Source organism: Tamandua tetradactyla, chromosome 3 (genome assembly GCF_023851605.1).
Source record: "Tamandua tetradactyla isolate mTamTet1 chromosome 3, mTamTet1.pri, whole genome shotgun sequence".
Taxonomy (NCBI): Eukaryota; Metazoa; Chordata; class Mammalia; order Pilosa; family Myrmecophagidae; genus Tamandua; species Tamandua tetradactyla.
In genome coordinates this window covers 28,408,018-28,427,184 of record NC_135329.1, presented here as the reverse complement: position 1 = coordinate 28,427,184, position 19,167 = coordinate 28,408,018, and the positions used below count along the sequence as shown (strand labels likewise).

The 19,167-nt window shown below is 47.8% G+C and overlaps 1 protein-coding gene across 5 annotated transcripts in view; it reads right to left on the bottom strand.

Moving 5' to 3' along the window:
- Positions 1-678: 678 nt before the first annotated feature.
- PTK2B (protein tyrosine kinase 2 beta) overlaps positions 679-19,167 on the bottom strand; it is a 140,768-nt gene continuing 122,279 nt past the window's right edge. For 4 of the 5 annotated variants that reach the window (XM_077152855.1, XM_077152854.1, XM_077152852.1 and 1 more), the window contains 12 exons: positions 19,008-19,097; positions 17,997-18,201; positions 15,027-15,135; positions 14,079-14,144; positions 12,395-12,520; positions 7,886-8,032; positions 7,623-7,658; positions 7,227-7,251; positions 4,447-4,493; positions 3,680-3,817; positions 3,335-3,415; positions 679-1,760 (listed from right to left, as the gene is read on the bottom strand). In XM_077152855.1, the coding sequence (XP_077008970.1) occupies positions 1,545-1,760; positions 3,335-3,415; positions 3,680-3,817; positions 4,447-4,493; positions 7,227-7,251; positions 7,623-7,658; positions 7,886-8,032; positions 12,395-12,520; positions 14,079-14,144; positions 15,027-15,135; positions 17,997-18,201; positions 19,008-19,097 (1,286 nt within the window). In that variant the 3' untranslated portion in view covers positions 679-1,544. The remainder of the gene's footprint in view (positions 1,761-3,334; positions 3,416-3,679; positions 3,818-4,446; positions 4,494-7,226; positions 7,252-7,622; positions 7,659-7,885; positions 8,033-12,394; positions 12,521-14,078; positions 14,145-15,026; positions 15,136-17,996; positions 18,202-19,007; positions 19,098-19,167) is intronic. The other variant, XM_077152856.1, reaches the window with a different exon arrangement.

Below are 19,167 nucleotides of genomic sequence, written 5' to 3'. Positions count from 1 at the left end.
GGAGGCCAGTGCCATCCAGCTCTCAGTTTCCTCTGGGCCTTTGGGATCCCCTCCTTCCAAACATCTTCAAGAGCCTCTCCTTGGATGGAAAGTGGATGCCTGTCAGCCCCAGGGAAAACCTGCCTGTAACTAGACACCCAGCCCAGACCTCAGCAACTCAGTTCTCTCCCAAGCCTTACCACCTCTCCCCTCAACCATTCTGGTTGCTGACTCCTCCTTACTCCTGAGTTCTCAGTCTCCCAGAGGTCACTGGGCTCTCCCTGGTCCAGTCTCATAGACTTTATCTCCTAGAGCGGTGTTGCCTGCTAATACTGTTCACATTTCCCATCCATCTTGCATACAAGTAAAGACAGGAAATAAAACTTCATCTGCTCATTCAACTGTGTGACATCCTTCTCCCCAAACACACCCTCAGTATCCTCAGCTATCACCCAGGCCCCTCCAAGGTCGGACTGTTTGGGACCAGCTGGGAGAGTGCCAATGGCTTCCCCATGTGGCAATGCAGGGACCCGGAAAATCACCCTTTGGCCAGGTGCCCACCCCCCCCATGCTGGGGCAAAGGGACCCAGCATCTGTTCTTGATCTGTGCCCAGCCTGGGAACCATCGATTTCTTCTGGGGCTGTGGTTCTGTGTCAATGTTCTCCACCAAACAACGAATCAATCAAACAAACCGCAAAGCAAATGGTACAATTTTAATTCAACCACAAGTCAGATAGAAAGAAGGTAAAAGAGTGTTCTACCCAGATACAAGAGACAGGAAAGGAATGGATGAGAAAAGGGGGAGAAAAAAAGGAGAAAGAGTAAGAAGAGAGAGAAAAAGACCGAAGGGGAAAGGAGGAGGAAGAGAAAAGAGGGAGAGAGGAAGAGAGGCGGACTGTGGTCCAAAGTTCTGTTCCAGCCTCCATCTCTCCCCAGTCTTCCCAGTGCTTGGTTTGTTGACAACACGGCATCATGTGCCCAGACTCCCAATTAGCTTGTTTTTGGACTATCTCCCAGGTCCTCCCTCAGGAGGGTGCACAGCTGTCAGTCCAGACCAAACTCACATTAAATAAATTCCAATATACACTGTACAAGAAAGGTCCATCCCTCATCCTACCAACACCCTTCTCCCTTCCCCACCCCCCATTATAAAAAAAAAGCCCTTTCCCAGCTCCTCTCTGCACCAAGGGACCTCCAAGGGCCAAAGAGGAAGGAGAAGGAATAGCTTGGCTCCCATATCCGCCTGCTGTTTCCATGCATAAAGCCACCTCGGCTGCTAGGGGCACCACTGTGACACCCAACGAGGGCCCCAGCGTCCTCTTTGCCCTCCTTGCCATCCCCAGAGTCCACAGCCCAGAGTCCCCTGTGTCCAGCTGCAGCCTGAGCAGCCCTGTCTGGGGGTTAGGGGTGGGGAGAGGGGGGTCGTGCAAAGTGGCAAGGGAAGGACTCCCCTGGGTCTGCCCCCTGCGAAACCCACATGACCAAGAGCAAGGCAGGGGACCGGGGGGCGGGGAGGAACACGACACCGGGCAGGGGTGATGGCGTGGCAGGGCTGTCCCCTCGGTCACTCTGAGGGCGGGCGGGCCAGGTTGGCCAGGACCTTGGCTTGGTCCACAGCATCGAGCAGGTTCTTGGCATCCACGGCCAGGGCGTGGGAGGCCGTGAGCATCTGCCGCCTGCACTCCTCGCTCAGGGAAGTCACGGCGTTCTGCTGGGCCAGCCGCATCTTGTTGATGAGCTCTGCCAGGTCCTTGTTCAGCAGCTTCTGGGTCCCCTCAATCTGTAGGAGAGGCAAGAAACCTGAGTGGGCTGCAGAGCCCAGTGCTGGAGGACGGGGGAGCCACATGGGTAGTCTGCCCCGGTGGGGCTTGGGCGCCACACTTGGACTGAATCCAAGGCCCCATGCAGGCTGGAGACCCTCTTATAGGGACCTCTGAGATCATTGACATCTCAGACAGGTCCTCCCTGATCCAGTCGGCCACGCCCTCTCTTTATCGCCATGCCCTCCACCCCCATGCTGGCCAGATGTTGGAGCCAATAGTCAAGTACATCTTCAGCTGTCTGCTGTCAACTCCAAGAGAACAGGGACTGTCCTTGTTCTGTTTACTGCTGTGTCCCCCATGCCTAGCACACTTGTGAGCACATAATGCTCAAGAGATATTTATCGAATGAAGTGAATGAATAAAGGAATGATCCTCTCCCATCTCACAGGGCAGCCCGGGTTGCCATCAGAGGCCAGGATGTGTTTCCCAACACCAGCACCTTGTTCTGTCTTGACAGCCCCAGAGAGTGGGGGCAGCAGGTGGCTGGGATGCAATGGACCTGGCACATGTCACTGACCACCAGGCAGTGGGCAGGTCAAAGCACAGCTTGGGGAGGTGAGTGTGAAGGCACTAAAGGCTTTCAGAAGCTTTACCTGTAAAAGATGGATAACCAGCACATTTACAGGATACTAGATGAGTTTCCTATAGTGGCTTAAAACAACATAGATTTATTATCTTGTATTTCAGGAGGTCAGCAGAGCTGCCTTCCCCATGGAGGCTCTAGGGGACAACCCACGCCTTGCCTCCTCCAGCTTCTAGAGGTTGCCACGTTCCTCCCAGCAATGGCATCACTGTGGCCTCTGCTTCTGTCCTCACTTCATCCTTGATGCTGACCCTCCTGCCTCCCTCTTGTAAGGACCCTTGTGATTTCGCTGGGCCCTCCTGGATAACCCAGGACCATCTCCCATCTCAAGGTCCCTAACCTAATCACATCTGCAAAGTCCCTTTTGTCAGGTGAGGTAACAGAGTCTCGGGTCCCCGGGATTAGGACGTGGGCATCTTTGGGGCTTTGTATTCTGCCCACCAGCCGCAGGTACCATCTCAGTCTAGACCCTAAAGACCTTCAGGATGTTTCCCATTTGGGCTTTTGCTGATAGTTTCATTTGTTTCTCATTTAAATAAATGCAATTATATTAAATGACCAGCTACAGAGAGCTTAAAAGCTATTTCAGTGACACACTCTAACCTTAGAAGGCAGGGTGGTGATCAGATAAAGGATAAAAAGAGGGAGAAAAGGGAAGGTGCACCCTCCTTTGCATCTCCACATTCTATAAGAATCCACTGTCGTTTCTGAGAAGTGAACTAGGAAATTCACTCTGGGAAGTTGGCCAGGCCCCGGGCACCGTCTCCGCCCCCTCGGGTGCTTGTTTAAACACGCCCTGCAGAGCTGCCAGCGGGGGGCTTGGCAGGCAGAAAAGAGGCTGCCCAGGATGGCCCCTGTGAGCCTCTGGTGGGATACATGGTTCAGCACGGGTGGAGGTGGAGGGGAGAAGTGAAGGTTCAGGACACCACCTGGGAAGAGGACACTGACCTCCGTCCGTGAGGATGACGGCAAGGAGGGCAGGAGATGGTCCACGCTCCCGATGAGCTTCCGTAGGGTGAGTCCCACGTTCTGGGGAGAGAAGGATGCGGGCTGGCTGTCACCTCCTGCTTTTGGGTAAAAACCTTATTTCCCTTGTCCAGAAACCTGCCTTCAGAAGCCACCTGGCACTAAATTCCCCTTGACCCCCTTGCTCTAGTGGGGGTCCTTCTCGGGAGAGGCGCCTGCTGGGGTTGCAGATAAGGCAACCCGGCCCCCTCCCCTTCCTTCCAGGGCTGGGCCGGGCGGCCCTCCTCCCCTTCTCCCCTCTCTCTGGCGTGGGGCCTTGACCCTCACCTTCACCACGACCACATAGCCCTCGGGGGGCAGCTGGCAGAGCTCGTTCTTCAGGTCCAGCACAGCCCGCACGAGCTCCATGACGTTGAGGTACACCAGGTCGTCGGTCCTGTCCAGGTTAGCTGTGGGCTGGATGGACTGTGGAGGATGAACGAGAAGGTGGAGGGGACAAGGCATGAGTCTTTCCTGGGCAGGCACTCCGGGTGCCAACTCAGCTACTAACCCGATTCCGAAAGATTCTTCTCCAGAGCAAGAGTGCCCTGTCCTGGGGGAGCATTCTAAGGCTGGGGAGCCCGAAAAATATACTGATGGTCCAGCCTCACACCAGATCAACTGAATTCTTGTGGGGCCCAGGGTGTTTTCAAAGCTCCTCGGGTGATTTTAAGGGGCAGCCACAGGTGAGAACCAGTGCTCAGGGGGAGGGAAATCAGGACCCAGTCCAGGCTCCTGGAAGGATGGTGTGGGTGCTGGAAGCCAATGGAGCAGGCTCAAGAGAGAAAGGGGGTTCACACCTCCTGCCCCTAGGGCTGGACCAGTGGGTTTCCTCCAGGCCAGGGAAGAGGCATGGGGGGCAGGAAACCGGGGTTCACCTTGCTCTCTTCTGAATTAGCTGTGTGACCTCAGGCAAGGCATTTCCCTTCTCTGGGTCTCAGTTCCCTCTTCTCGTAATGAGGATACTGCGCTTTTAAGTTTTGGCAGCCCACGGTCCTCAGCCGCATGGAGCCCTGACTTGAATCATTACCAGAGTCTGCAAAGCCAACACATACCTGTGCTCCCAGCCGCGGGGGCTTCTGCGGGGGCCCTGTGAATTCCGCTGCAACAGGAAAGGAAGGTGTGAGTAGGGCAGGTCTCCTCTCCTAGGCCACTCCCTTGGTAACTCCTGATAACCAAAGGAACCGCCGCTCCTCTACTGCCCTGAGACCCCGAGGAAATTAAACCTGAATTTCAGGAAGATGGCAGAGCAAATAACTGTGCCCCCTGAAGGAAAGTCACAGCAAAACCCCTTCTGGTCTCTCTGGTTCTCCTGCAGGCCGGGACAAGCACCAATTCATTTCATAAACAGCTAAAAGCCAGATTCACAGTGGAGCGGATATGACTGTGGTGGCTATTCCAGCTCCTCGCCTATTGGTTGCCCCCTCTCCAGCCTTCACACAGGCTGGGCTCCAAGGCACGGTCTGCACGTTGGCCTTGACAATCCCCGAGGAAGAGACTTCTCTCTGTGAACAGCAGCAGTCTCTGTAGTGGCAACGCCCTGATGTGAGGGTATTGGGGTAGAGAGAAGATTCTCTGATGGTTTTCCCTGCTACATGGCAGTCAAGGAAGTGAAACAATTGCAGAACCATGTTATTCATAGTCCACTCTGATAAATACATCCACAAATCCTGAGGAAGTGGAGGAGGAATGAGGGATACGATAGAGGAAAAAGACGCTGGGTGAAAGTCAGAAGACCTGATCCTATGCTTGTCTCTGCCATGAGATGAGAGAGCTGTGCTACCCGGGGCAGCTCAGTTGAGTTCCCTGGGCCTTACTTTCCATTGTGAGCTAAGAGGGTTAGCTCAGGGGAACTCTGGAAATAGACTGCGTGGGCTCAAGTTTGAACTCTGTTGTTTATCAGCCATGTGATTCTGGACAAGTTACTTAAGTTCCCTGTGCAACAATTTCGTCCTTTGTAAAATAGGGGTAATAATACTTTTTATCTATCTCATAGGGTTGCTATGAAGATTAAATGAGTTGAGGCTTACTCTTGTGAAGCTTATGTAGATAGCGGAGTAGCTTAGACTACCTATAGGCGTGCCTAAGAGTCACTTCTGGAGGACCTCTGTTGTTGCTCAGATGTGGCCTCAGTCTCTCTAAGCCCAACTCTGCAAGGAAAATCATTGCCCTCCCCCCTACATGAGACGTGACATCCAGGAGTGGAAGTCTCCCTGGTGACATGGGAGATGATTCCCAGGGATGAATCCAGACCTGGCACTGTGGGATCAACAATTTCATCCTGACCAAAAGGAGGAAGAGAAGTGTAACTAATAAAGTGTCAGTGGCAGAGGGAGTTCAAATGAAGTCGAGAGGCTACTCTGGAGGTTGCTCTTACACAAGCTTCAGGTAGATCTTGTTACTTATCATAGCCTTCCAATCCCCAACTAGGACCATTCCAGCCAATCCTTAAGAACACCTAGGGCAATTTTTAAGACTCTACAAGGGTTCCATGCACTAGAATAACTTTAAACCTACAACCTCCAGATGGGTCCCTGGTCCAGATAAATTCTGACACCTAGCCCAGTCTCTCCAGAACATCAGATAGTTCCATCTCCCTACCTCATATTAGTGACAGATCCTTCCAATATCAAAAATTGAGAATTGCCATAGCCCACACAACCCCAAAGAGAGGTATGGAAAGATTAAAGGTGATGGTAGAGTTATACATAGAAGATAGGACTTAACAAATGTATATGAATGCTGAATCATTAAATTCATCTCTTTTAGTCTCCAGTATTTGAGAGCAGCTAGAAGTAAACACCTAAAATCATGAAATTGCAACCCATGTCAAAGTCTGAAATATGTTCTGCAACTGATTGTGGTGCCATGCTTGGAAATTTAGAACTTATATATATATATATATATGTTTATATATATATATGTTATTGTTCACAAAAAAAAGAAGGAAAAAATTGTTGATTGTGATGATAAAAAAGTATTTAAGCCTTCTAGCCTCCTAAATTCTGGAGCAGCTGGAAGGAAAAGTCTGAGATGATGGTATGGTAGCCCATGACAAACTCTGGGATCTGTCCTGCAACTACTCATTGGAGACCTTTGAAAACTACTGCTTTTTTCTTTATTTGCTTTTTGTATATGTTATACTATACAATTAAAAAAGTTAAAAAAAAAAAAGGTTAAATGAATTACTATTGTAGATCACTGCGGCCCTGCTTGGCTTATGGTAAGTTCTCTGTGACTGTTGCCTTTGTGGTTTTCATCCTCATCATCCGTCGTCATCATCATCGTTGTCATCGATGACTGTTAGGTCCTTCCAGCCCCACCCCTCTAGGATCCTGGCAGCAACTTGGGCTTCTGACTGACTTCTCCCTCCTTGCCTTTGGCAGAAGTTTCTGGAGAAACCCACAGGGTTCAACTCCCCCCTCTTGCTTTCTCTTTTCCACCCTTTGGATCTAGGGAAGGTGAGTTTGAACTGGAAGAGGCAGGGTAGAACTATTTTATCATCTGTTAACTGCTCTGTGCAAAAGGAGCCTCCAACAGAGTGGGAGATAGGAAGGAAGAGGGGATCATCAACTTCTCAAAATAAATTCAAGAAGGAGATAAACTAAGAAGGGAACAGAAGGGTGCTAGGCAGGGAGCGAGAAGTGGATAGACAGAGCAGAGGGATTGCTGTCGATTAAAAAACTGACCTCTCATCACATTCTGAACTCAAACAAGGCAGAGTTTCTGATAATTGCAGAGGCTCTGCTGCTTTTTGCAATGGGTGATGGGCAAGGAGGAGTGATGACACAAGATACTAAGTGGTGATACCAAAAGGCAGGGTGCCAACACTTACTGTAGCCGGCCTCCTTCTCTGGGGTCTGGAAGGAAGGAAGGAAAGATAGCATGTCACTAATGTACGTGTGGACCAAGCCCACTGCCCTCCCTTTAGCTGTTTCCTTAACTGTGCCTTTAGAGAGCAGCTCTGGAGACCTCTGCACATATGGCTGCAGATTGAAGCACAGCCTTACAAGGCAGAGGCACCCCGTGGCAGGTAAAAGCAGTGCTAAGAGCTGAGGAAACCAGCTGCCTGGAGATCAGAGTAAAGGGCAAAGACATGCTCCCAAGATAAAACAAAACAAAAAACAGCGAAGGAAGAGAAAGGCAGGCCCAGGGGGCGGGAACTGGGGTCATATTATTTAATCACTCCCAGGCCATGGCTCCAAGGAAGAGATCTCTCCTGGTGACTTACCAAAGGGGACTTATCATTCATGTACACCATGGGGTCCTGCAAAAGAGAAAACCAAAGCAAAGGACTCAGGATTCTAGACCCAGAAATACTGACAATGTGTGGAGGACATCTGCTCCAATAGGTTTGGGAGGGGGAGCTGAAACAGAGCACAAATTAGCACGATGGCACAGAAACCCTTCCCATTTGAGCATGTTAATCAAAATGTGTTGGGTAGAGTGGTGGAGAATGGTGTCCACTCCCACCCGTGGCTCGCGGCTGCTCACCAAGGATTTCTCCTCCTGCCTCAGCCACTGGTAATCTTCCACCATCTGCTTCTGCTGCCTGTCCAGGATCTGCCGCATCTTGACCCGCTCCGCCTCCCACAGCTGCTGGGCCTCCTCTCGGCTGCTGGGTCGGATGAAGTCCTCCTCCTGGGAGGAGAGAAAGGAGGCGGCACCATGAGACCAGCCCCATACTCAGAGGAGGGACAATCCTCAGGCCGTGGCCTTGTGAGCTGCTTTTTTTCTTGTGAGGCTGTCCTTAAATATGCAGTCGTATCTGCAGACATAATTACCAGCGCCATCAGCCTCGAGCACATGCCTGATGCTAAACCCGACAACACGCTCTTTCACATGCATTGTATTCAAACCATGCCATGATCCACTAATAAAATTTTATTTTCAAGTTACGGCCCTGATGTTATTTTCTCAGTTGGCATCTGTGACAGTTACTGTCACTTAAGAAATTCAGAAATGCAAAGCCAGCCCTCTAGAAACCTTCCGGCACCTAAGCGCCACCGCAGCCATTCTGGAAGCTTTGGGAAGCAGTGGTGCTGCCTGGACCCCCGTGGCATGGGACCCCATGTAAGTGTCCATGATGAGCAGAGCCCAGGAGGGGGGACACGGCATGCAAGCATCTGACCATGCCTTTCTAGTAGAATGTACCCTTTATTAAGATCACAGCTTGGGTTATTTAACCAAAGGTTCAAAGAAATGCATAAGCTAAGAGATGAAACAAAGAGCAAAATTTAAAGAAATATAGATTTCTAGATACATGATAAATGCTTCTCACCAGCTTTATTAATCTAACGCTTATTTTAATCCATCTGGGGGTATTTGGACCTAGTCACAATTTTACCTGCTATTTCTTAAACAGGTGGTGTTGCACTTTTTATTATTACTTCTTTTCCCTCAATCTTCTCCAGGGTTCATTTGTATAATTATGTAATTACCTGCTCAGCCCCTCCATAGCATATGTCTTTTTTTTTTCAAGAGAGAAGAGAAAGCAAAAACAACTGTTTTGTTTCTGCTGCCTATGATAACCCTGTTTTCCTGGACTCAAGAGGAAGCGTTGTTGATATCAGCTTGACTGCATGAAACCTAGAGGTTGCCTATTCAGAGGCAGGGCCCTTCTATGATGTCCAGGCTCGCAGGCTCCTCAATTTCCTTTCTCTGAAGTGCCCAGTGTACATATAAGTCACTTGCATAAAATGCTGCAAATCACTCTCTATGTACTTTAATGAGCCACAATCTCTGCTAAGTCTTTTAAAAGACCTTTCCCAACAAACCCTGTAGAACACACTTGAATGAAACAACACAAGTTAAAGTAGTTAAATAGGGATTTTTTCCACTGCTTGTTGCATTTCAATGACTTATCTCTGTCTGCTATGATGCTTCTCCCTATAAGCATGCTTTGTTTTTGCTGAAACATTCTTTTTCCACGAATTTATTCAACAACTATTTATGAAGCAACAACTATGTGTCAGGCACGGGGCTGGGTGTGGGAGGCTGGTGCGTGAACAATATCCCTGTTCTCACTGAGCCTAGTAAACCGCGGCTGGATGGAGTGTTTCTCAGTGTCAGCACAATTGACAGAAAGGGCTGGAGGATTCTTTGTTGTGGGGGAGCTGTCCAGGGCATTGTCCAGGGCATGCTCAGGTGCCTGTTGTACCCTACTGCCCCTCTTCAGTTGTAATAAAAATGCCTCCAGACATTACCAATAGTCCCCTGGTATGTGGGTGGGGGTGTGTGTGTGCAAAATCGCTCCAGTTGAGAACCAATGACCTAGATCTCACTTCAAGAAAACAAATTCCAGAATGTAGAGAATGTTATAATCCTAGAACTGGCAAGCACAAAATAAAAATTTATTTTACTGGGGCTGATGCTCCAAAATGAAGTTATGAATATCCCCAATTAAATGTCAACTCCTGCAAGCACAATGGTATGGCTGCCCTGGGCTACTGACACAAACTGACAATAGGAATTATATTCACAGCTGAATACAGAGCTAGGAATCTCCAGGTGGAAGAAAAATGTATGAACTGAGGAAGACTTTAAACACTTTAGGGTGAGGCAAGTCAGGAACACATTATGTAACTCTTTACATTTACATACAGAACTTAATGTAGTTCTGCAAGGTCTATAAGTTAGTTCTGTGTAAGTTAACGTCTGTAAATTCTGCAATCTTCTAAAAGAAGATTCCCACTACTAAAATGTTTAGTGTGCCCCAGGTCTGGGCACCACTTCACCTGATATTTTGACATATATTGGAAGATTTGTTCCCATGTCCTCCAATTGCATAATAAAACTCAAGGAGAAGGTAAACGCTTTCTTATTGAACCATTTTAGGGTTAACTTCATTGAAATGCACCTCAGGCATTCTATTCAGGCAATGGACACTTACCTTGCTGATCCTTGTTAGAAGGGACCAGCTACACATGATTGTTTAAAATGACTCTCACAAGCTATGAAATCTTCAACAATTTGACCACATGCATGTCTGGTCAGCTTTATTTCAGCAATGTACGGTTTCTACCCATCTATGTTTTCCCGTCACTAAATCTTGGCTCAGATTGCTGCCTCTGCCTCTTCATTCTCACCCACTCCAATTTCTTCCTGTCCAAATCTTCCCCATCCTTCAAGGTCTGATTGAAAAATGAAGCTGGAGGGAGTTTTTCTCTCTGAATCCCCTCTGCATTTTAGTAGTATCTCTGTGTGTCACTCCTGAATTTCTGGCTTGTAGTACAGGTAAATGGGAAGACTGTAAGCTCTCTGAAGGCAGAGAATTGCCTTTGCTCCTTCTTCAGTACCTAGGATAGCGCCTGGCACTCGTCCATGAGAACTGTACTGCTTATTGAATTTTATTATTATTCTGAATCTCGTGCTGTCATCCCGACTCTGGTGTGGCATCTCCCATGCTCCCAGATGAATCAGGTTATAGCGTCAGTCAGGAGAAAACGTGTTTTTTTTCTGTGAAAATCATCTCTGATTTTTATGGTAAATGCTTTCAGATGCTTTGCAGGAGGCCTATTATACCTTTTCAGCATTCTACCTGGAAGAGCCTTTCTCAATGCTTCTGCTATGTGTCATAAAAGTGGAATTTATATTTTTAACATTTTTTTTTTGTTTATTTAAAGAAACACTCAATATGTTCTTTCAGGCAGACTCTCCTTATGGCAAAGTATTTCTAAAGCCTTGATGCAAAAGGTTTTTTGTTTTTCTTTTTCCTGTTGTACAGTTTGTCTTTATGGAACTGAACAAAATCCTAATGGTGAAGTGGGGCTTAGACAAAACCATGCCTCAAATGTGAGAAACAGCTTCATTTGGAAAAGCATGCCTTTAAATAAAACTCACTAAAACTTAATTAATTATGAATGAAGGGTGAAGGGTAGAAGGGTGTGGAAACGGAGCACTGATACAGTTTTATTATCATTGAGTATATATGCTAAGATATAAATTAGTTAAATTAATGTAAAGGAGAAAAATGATGTAGGTCAGGAAAATTTCCTTTTTTTTATGTTAGACCCCGATGCCTAGAATTTCAAGTTATCTTCCTCATTTCAAAATTTTACTAAATTAAAAATAATGGGGCAGAAGTGTTTCAACATACTTGCCTACATTTTCCAAATGTGTTTATAACAAACGTGTATTATTACCAAAATTTTCCTAAGATGATATATCCTGGGCCTGAAATATCACATATGCAGAGTTAGAATTAAATAAGTAGTTGCATCTGTTTTGTCACTTATCAAGCTGCAAAGGGTGCATGTCAGGTGACTGCAAGGGGCCATTTGTATTGCAGAGGAAAGTGGGTGGTGATGAGTGGGTGTCTGGCTCCAAGCAAAGGTGGTTTTTAGTTTTTACAAGACTTGATAATCAGAAGCCAGTTCATGGCGTACCTAGGGACGCATGGCCCATGGCCACAAAGTGATGATAGGGAGGCTTTCCTCTCCTCCTGGGGTGCCTTAGCCCCTGCTCTAGCCAGTTAATGTGCCTGCATCCACACCAACCCTTAGCTCCTTTCCATAGAGCAGCAACCTTTACAGAAGCAGCAGGAGCAGAAGCCACAAGGAACCCCTTCCTTCAAGTGAGAAGACATTGAGCAACTAAGCAATTAGGAAGAAAGGAGCAGAGCAGGACAGAACCTTCAGCATTTCTTTTCTCTCTCACCATCAGGTTTGACTGCCCCCCTGCCTGTAAACCTCCACACTCCCATGTGCCCCCCAGGCTCAGCAAAGGGGGGCATTTTACATCAGTCATCACAGTACCAGAGTAGGGACCAGGGAGGTCCAGATGCACTGTGAGCAGAGCAGGGCTTGGCCCATACCCTCTGATGTGTTTGCAAAGGGAAGGGAACCACAGAGTCCCCTGATGGCTTGACTGGCACACTGAAACACGGAAGCATGGAAGGCACCTCCTGAACCTGAGGACTTGGGGCTCCCAGTGTCCCAGGCCCCCTCCCATCCAGGAGCGTCCTCAATCCAGGCTGAGACCCAGCATGCAGGGCCCTCTTACCCGCATGCTGTGGCGCTTGAAGACATTGTGCCGGTGGAGAGGTGGGGTGTGCAGTGAATTTACGGGAGATGGATACTCCATAGGGCTGGTGAGCGTAGGTGAGCTGGCACACAGACCCTCGGGGACCTATTCAGGAGAAGCAAAGGAGCACAAGGCACAGGGACAAGGCAAGAAGGTGGACAATTAGCTGCTACGAACACAAGCACAAAGAACTGATACACAAGCACCTTTGGGGGTGGGGGGTGTGCACAGGATGGCTCAGGACTTCCTCTCCGGGAGTTGATTGGCCCTGTCCCACAGAGAAGGTGGGAAACATACACAGCTCTCAGCTAAGAGGCAGCTCACTGCCCTCTCACTCATCTGACTTTCCTCCTCCAGGAGGCTCTGCATATAATGGGGTGTACAGGTCATTGACCTACTGAGGACGTGTCTCCTCCCTCAGGACTCTTTAGAACAGAATTATATTCATAGTCATAGTCATATTACAAATCGACAGTCATGATTACCCCACATGCATGATATATATATATATATATATATATATATATATATATATATTTTTTTTTTTTTTTTTTTTTTTGCATGGGCAGGCACTGGGAAACGAACCTGGGTCTCCAGCATGGCAGGCGAGATCTCTGCCTGCTGAGCCATCATGGTCCGCCCACGTATATATTTTTATATCACTCTTTTAAACACTATAAAAGGGTATGTTTCTTTTATAACTTTTTTGCCTCTGTCTTCGGAATCAAGGTATTTTTCTTCACATGAAGCAAATTTATCTGCTAGTGTTTTGTTTTGTTTTGGCTTGGGCAGGCTCCGGGAATCGAACCCGGGTTTCTGGCATGGTAGGTGAGAATTCTACCATTGAGCCACCACTGCACTGCCTTCTGCTAGTTTTTTGGTCAGGCTTGTTTTGGCCCTGAGGAGCTTTCCTGAGGAGAAAGACATGACTGTGGGAGGCCACCTTTCTTCAAGGAGCACCAAATAAACCAAAATTCTCTATTGGTTGAGAATAAACCAACAAGATTTCTATTGGTTGAGATGCTCCATTTTTGAGCAGCAACTCTAAGCTGAGGAATGTAAGAGAAGAGAAGAGGGGGACTGGGCTTCCTATAATGTGGGTATGAGAGAGAGATGCAGGATGGAGAGTCTGAGACCGGGACCTGCAGCCTTGAGAAGAGGAAGTGGTTGGTGATGATGGAAAGGAGAAGACAGCACAGATGGGAACCCTGTTCTCTCATCACAGACCACACGCGTTCTGAGCCAGAGCCTCTGCAGGGAACCCAGGGAACGATTTCATTCTCTGGAGAATGTTAACTGTCCCTGGCTTCCTGGAATTCCTTCACAGAAAGCTCTACTCAAGGCAGGAAACCAAGGAGGCCTTGGACATGGAGAGTTAAGCTGTAGGCAGACACACAAAGCAGCAAAACTATGGACATTTTCTGAGGAGTTGATTGACCAGGCTTCAGAAAGGTCTTCTTAGCCAAAGAGAGCCTGGTAAAATTCCATTTTTTATGCTTTTGATCTTAGGTACTCTTGAGTTCAAGTTCTGTTTTGAGTACCAAAGAAGAGCCAAGCCAGGCTATCTCCATTACCCAAGCAAGTGACTGCTGCTCTTCAAAGGCATTAGAATGGAATTTCAGGAAAGACCCGAGCTTTCCCATCCCTCTGCTTCTACACTCACCTGGAATTGCAGCTTGGGAGCCAGAAGGTTGGTTTGTGGAGGGGGTCTATACTTAGGCCGGCTGGGCTGAAGAGAGAAGACAGATGTGTCAGTGCTCTGTGCGATTCCTTCTCTCCTGAGTGAGCATCAAGGGGAATGTCAAGTTGGAGACAGGTCAGAGTTGTTCAGAACGAAGGAGAGATGAAGGACAGGGTTATTATTAAAATCATTTTTTAGCCACTTACTGAGCACCAGTTACATGCTGAACTGAGAAGATACAAAGAAGTTGCCCTCTCTGCCTTCCTGGGGCTTACAGTCTAATTGGAGGGGTGAGTGGTCTCTGTGTGTACGTTCCCAACCTACACACATGAACACCTGCCAAATAAGCTATTAAAAGCTACAGACATTCAGAGGCAGGAGGTCAGAGGACTCAGACACTCACAGAAGCTTCATGGAGGACACGAAAATCGAGCTGGGCCCTGAGGGAAGGATCAGGGAATGCCAAAGCAAGGGAGAGCAAAGCCCTTGGGCCAGTTGGGCATTTTCCCTGAAAAACCAACCACCTAATAGCAGAGCAGCAGAGCACTGGCTCCTGAGCTCAAGGGTGCCACAGAGGGCATGGAAACAGGAACTGGACCTCAGGGGCTCAAGGACATTCCCACTGATATGTCCTCAGAAGATTCCAATTTGTCCCTATAAAACTCTAAGGAGAAAAGTGCCACAGCCTCTCAAGGGATGCTTTCTGGGATGATTCCCTGGTCCACTGTCCCACAGATTTCTGCTGTCTCAGATTCCAGCCCAATTGCCAGGAAAATGATGAGACTGTTGGGTTGAGATGTGAGGAGGTTTGGAAGGAAGCAACTTGCCTATGCAGTGAGGATGAAATTACACAGTCAGACAGGAAGTGGGTCAGAGAGGGACCCAGCTCTGTTGTGGTTATAGGACCAATGAGGCCAGGGTTTGGCTTACCTTGGGTGGGGGCTCCTGGTAGGCTGTGGGCTCCAAGATTTTGGGAGGTCGGTAACGAATATTCCTTTCCTGCTCTAAAGCAATGTCCTTCTCCATCTGATAAATGTCACTGCCATGAGGTGAGGTCAGACAAGGGGAGAGAAACAGAGACAAAGTAAGATGCTCCTCTGGGAATCCTTTCGGCACTCCACTGAAACCCAGAGAGTCCTGCATGAAGACCACTGGATTCCATTTTCACTCTTCTGCAGAGTGGCCTGGAGAGGCCCTTCTGAGTCAGGCTGGAATGTGGCCCTTAAGGCTGGCTCCACAGTGATGTTGGGAGGCTCACAGGCATGAACCCAAGGTGGGAGAAAGTCCTTGGAGAGCCAGGCCCAGCCCAACTGGGCAGGGGAAGCTTGTTTCCACCTCCCCCTCCCCATGCTTTCTTGCGCTCTTCTACCTGTCAATGGCACCATTGCCCAATGTAGATTTAGATGTCATCAGCCAACTTCATGACTAAGGACCATGTTCTATGTTGCCTAGTCTCCATTAAACCTTCTTACATATTATTATATTATTATTAATATATTATATTAATAATATTATATTATATTACATATATGTAATATATGTAATATTATTATATTATATTACATCTTATAGTTTAAGATATCCAAAGTTCATCTCATCAACACATTCCTGGCATATGCTAATGGAAAGGGGCTGTGGGTTTGCTCCCAGGGCATGCTAACTGGGAGCTTCTTGTCTTTATTATCCAATCCAATGGTTCTCAATGGGAAAATTATAGACCCCAAAGGAATCTATTTATTGCAGGGAGTCCATAAATCCATATAGTTGTATGTGTACCAAAAATTGTCTGTAGACCAAGTATTATGCATTACCGAATACACAATATTTGGTGTTGTGTCTTCAAATGACATTGAGTATAACAAAAATAAAATAAAATTCATTATAAAATTTACTACATTTTGTCAACGAATGGATACTAAAAGTATAATTATCACTAGATGAAAGAATTCTCAAAGTTTTGATGAGAAGGGTCTGTGCTATCCCCAAAAGATTGGGAAACACTCATCAAATTCGTTTGTAACTCCAAAGGAGGGAAAGCATTCCACTGAGGGAAGTTTCCTTGGGTCATCTGGGTCCTTGAGTATCCTTTAAATCACACCAGAAAAGCTTTCTCTGAACTCCATCCATGTTGTGGGACCACTTTGATGTCTCCAATAGGTCACACCTCGCAGCCCAGAAACAGACACAATGTCATACATGGCTCCAGATGGTTTTCAAGGCCTCAGAGTAAATTAAAATCCCTACCCTCATCACCTGAGAGCTTTTACACTTCAAATGAGATCTTTCAAATACTTCACTTCTAGAACCTTTTGGATCTTGAATCTCCCTTATGAGGAGCCAACAAATGAGTACAGAATTAATTAGCAGTGTCGATGAAGGAATAGACAGGAAGAGAGAGGGCTGCAAGCTGGAGGATTTGCGGATTGTCTTAGAGCTTCTGCCCCTACGATGAATGCATTGCCACCCTCACTCCCTGCCCCCAGTCTGGGCATTCTAAGCACCTTCCTCTTGGGTCCCTGGGCCTCCCAAAAGGCAGTTTCCAGAGGCTATTTTCTTGCCCTCCAAAAAATGCCAACAGTGATTAGAGTGTTCAAAGTCACAATGCTTAAAGTTAATTAAACACTAGATTCCCTAGAGCAGGGGCTGACAAACTACAGTTTACAGGACAAATCCAGCACTCCACCTGTTTTTGTACGGCCTCCAAACTAAAGGTGTTGTTATACTTTTTAATACTTGAAAAAAATTAAAAAAAAGAAGAATGTGATGTTACACATGAAAATTACATGAAATCCAAATTTCAGTTGTCCATAAATGAAGAGGGATTGGAACACAGCTGTGCCATGTTTGTGTATAGTCTGCTGTTGTCACACTATAGAGGGAGGGTTGAGTAGTTGGTGACAGAGACCACATGGACCATAAAGCTCTATATATTTACTATCTAGGCCTTTACAGAAAGTGTTTGCCAATCATTGCTCTAAGGGGAGCCAGAGGAAATCAGACCACCCGAAGGAAAGCTTCAGTAGGCAAACCACAAAGAAAATTGGGGAACCCTTACCCCTAAAATGGGATTTAACAATACCCTTCACCAGTGACCTCATGGCACTCAGGGCATTACAATTTTTGGACACCTGAGAAGATTCAGACCTTTAGCCCCCACTCTTGTTCAGAAAGGAGAGATGATACCTGGGTCAATCTTTATAACAGGTCAAAAGTTACTCCCTTCCCTGTTAACAGGAGGAAAGGTCAAAGGCGAGAGGAGAGGCAAGAGATTACTGACAGGAATGCAGGTGGCATGCCATAGGCCCAGCATTGTAAGGCATGCCCCAGACCCCTTCCAAAAGCAGTCACTTGCAAAGACAGCTTGGTTTGGTCTTGACTCAAACTTAAAAATATTTACTGAGCACATACTATGAGCAAGGTACTGTGCTCAGTGTTGACAGTGGCTGAGATGAGCAAGGCTTAGTCAGGGTCACGTTTTCCGAGTTCATTATTTGACAGTGAACTTGGTGTCAACCTTTTGTTCCTCTGACAGTACTCCTGAGTGCCTCTGTGTGAAATAGATGTCTGGCACTGGGCTTCTGTTGGCAGGATTGGCTAATTCCATTTGGGCACATGACTCAGTGCTGTTCAGAAGGAGAGTCTGGATTCAAATCCCAGATGCATCCCTCACTGCCGTGGGCAAGCCACAAACCCTGAAACCTGACCCTCTGATCCATAAGATAGGAACAAGAATACCTGCTGGATAGAGCTGTGGTGAGACCCTGACCACATCTTACTTAGGGAAGTCCTCTGTGAGCCTTTGAGTGCTGCCTGAAGAGGAGCCTTGCTTTTTGGGGTGGCTGAGCAGGCATTGCCACCTTGCAGGCCCTCTGTCTGCTGCCCCATCCCCTCCACACTCACCTGAGGCTACAGACGAGCTCAGTGAAGCGGGGCCGATCACTGGGGTCATAGTCCCAGCAGCGGGTCATGAGGGTATAGAGAATAGGTGGGCAGAGGTCGGGTTTGGGCAGCCGGTCTCCTTTCTCCAGCACTCCGATGACATCCTTGTTTTCCAGCCAGAAGAAGGGCTGCTTCCCAAAGCTCAGGATCTCCCACATGCACACGGCTGAGGGGCAGGAGGAAAGGGCTCATGACCTGTGCTGGGGAGGGCTCCCACCTGGAGAAGCCCGACTGTCCTCCCCAGGAATCGCCGTGGCAATCAAGGCTCGGTCTCTACCAAGAGGAGCTCCCATGTGCAGGAAGGCCATGCTAGGTTTGCCTGCATTTTTGCTACCCCCTCTAGCCATCTCTAGGGTCTTGCCCACTATGGGGGGACCGATGATCTCCATCTGTAAGTGAACTAAGACCTCCTTCCTTAGACCCCTTCGACATGGCGCTATTAGAGTTCTGTGGGGTCAGGTGGTGGCAGTCAGAGGCATGTTGTTGAGCCTACTGATGTCTTCTTCAGGGAGGCAGGAGGAGTGAAGCCTCGATTAGAAAGCTGAAGGTCTAAACCGAGCTCTGACACTTGCCCGTGTGATTGCGGGCAAGTCCCTGACTCATCCGAGCCTTGGTTTCCTTATCTGTAAAGTGGGAATAATAATAATACTAATAATAATGATATTTTAATAGGTCATCCGTGTGGAGGACCTCAGAATTTCGTCTTCAAATAACCTCAGATTAGTCCCTAGAGCTGGTTCATAGACTTACACACTCACAATGACAGCCACTTCCAGGAAGATGATCTGGTACCACCCAGGGTACTCAGCCCCCATCATCTCCAACCACCATGGGCCTCCCCACTTCGTGACTTCTCAGCAGCCACAGCAAAATTGGACCCTCGCAACCCCACACCCCCTCAGTCATCCACTGAGACTGTCATGGAGGCGAAAATCTGAACCCTTTTCCCTGTTCTCCAGAAACTCCACTCACCAAACATCCAGACGTCACTGGCCGTGGTGAAGCGGCGAAAGTTGATGGACTCAGGGGACATCCATTTGATGGGGAGACGGGTCACAGAGGCTTTGGATAGGCAAAGGGGTTATTTAGGGAAGGAGGACCCAAAGGATGTCCAGAAATACAGCTTTACTCG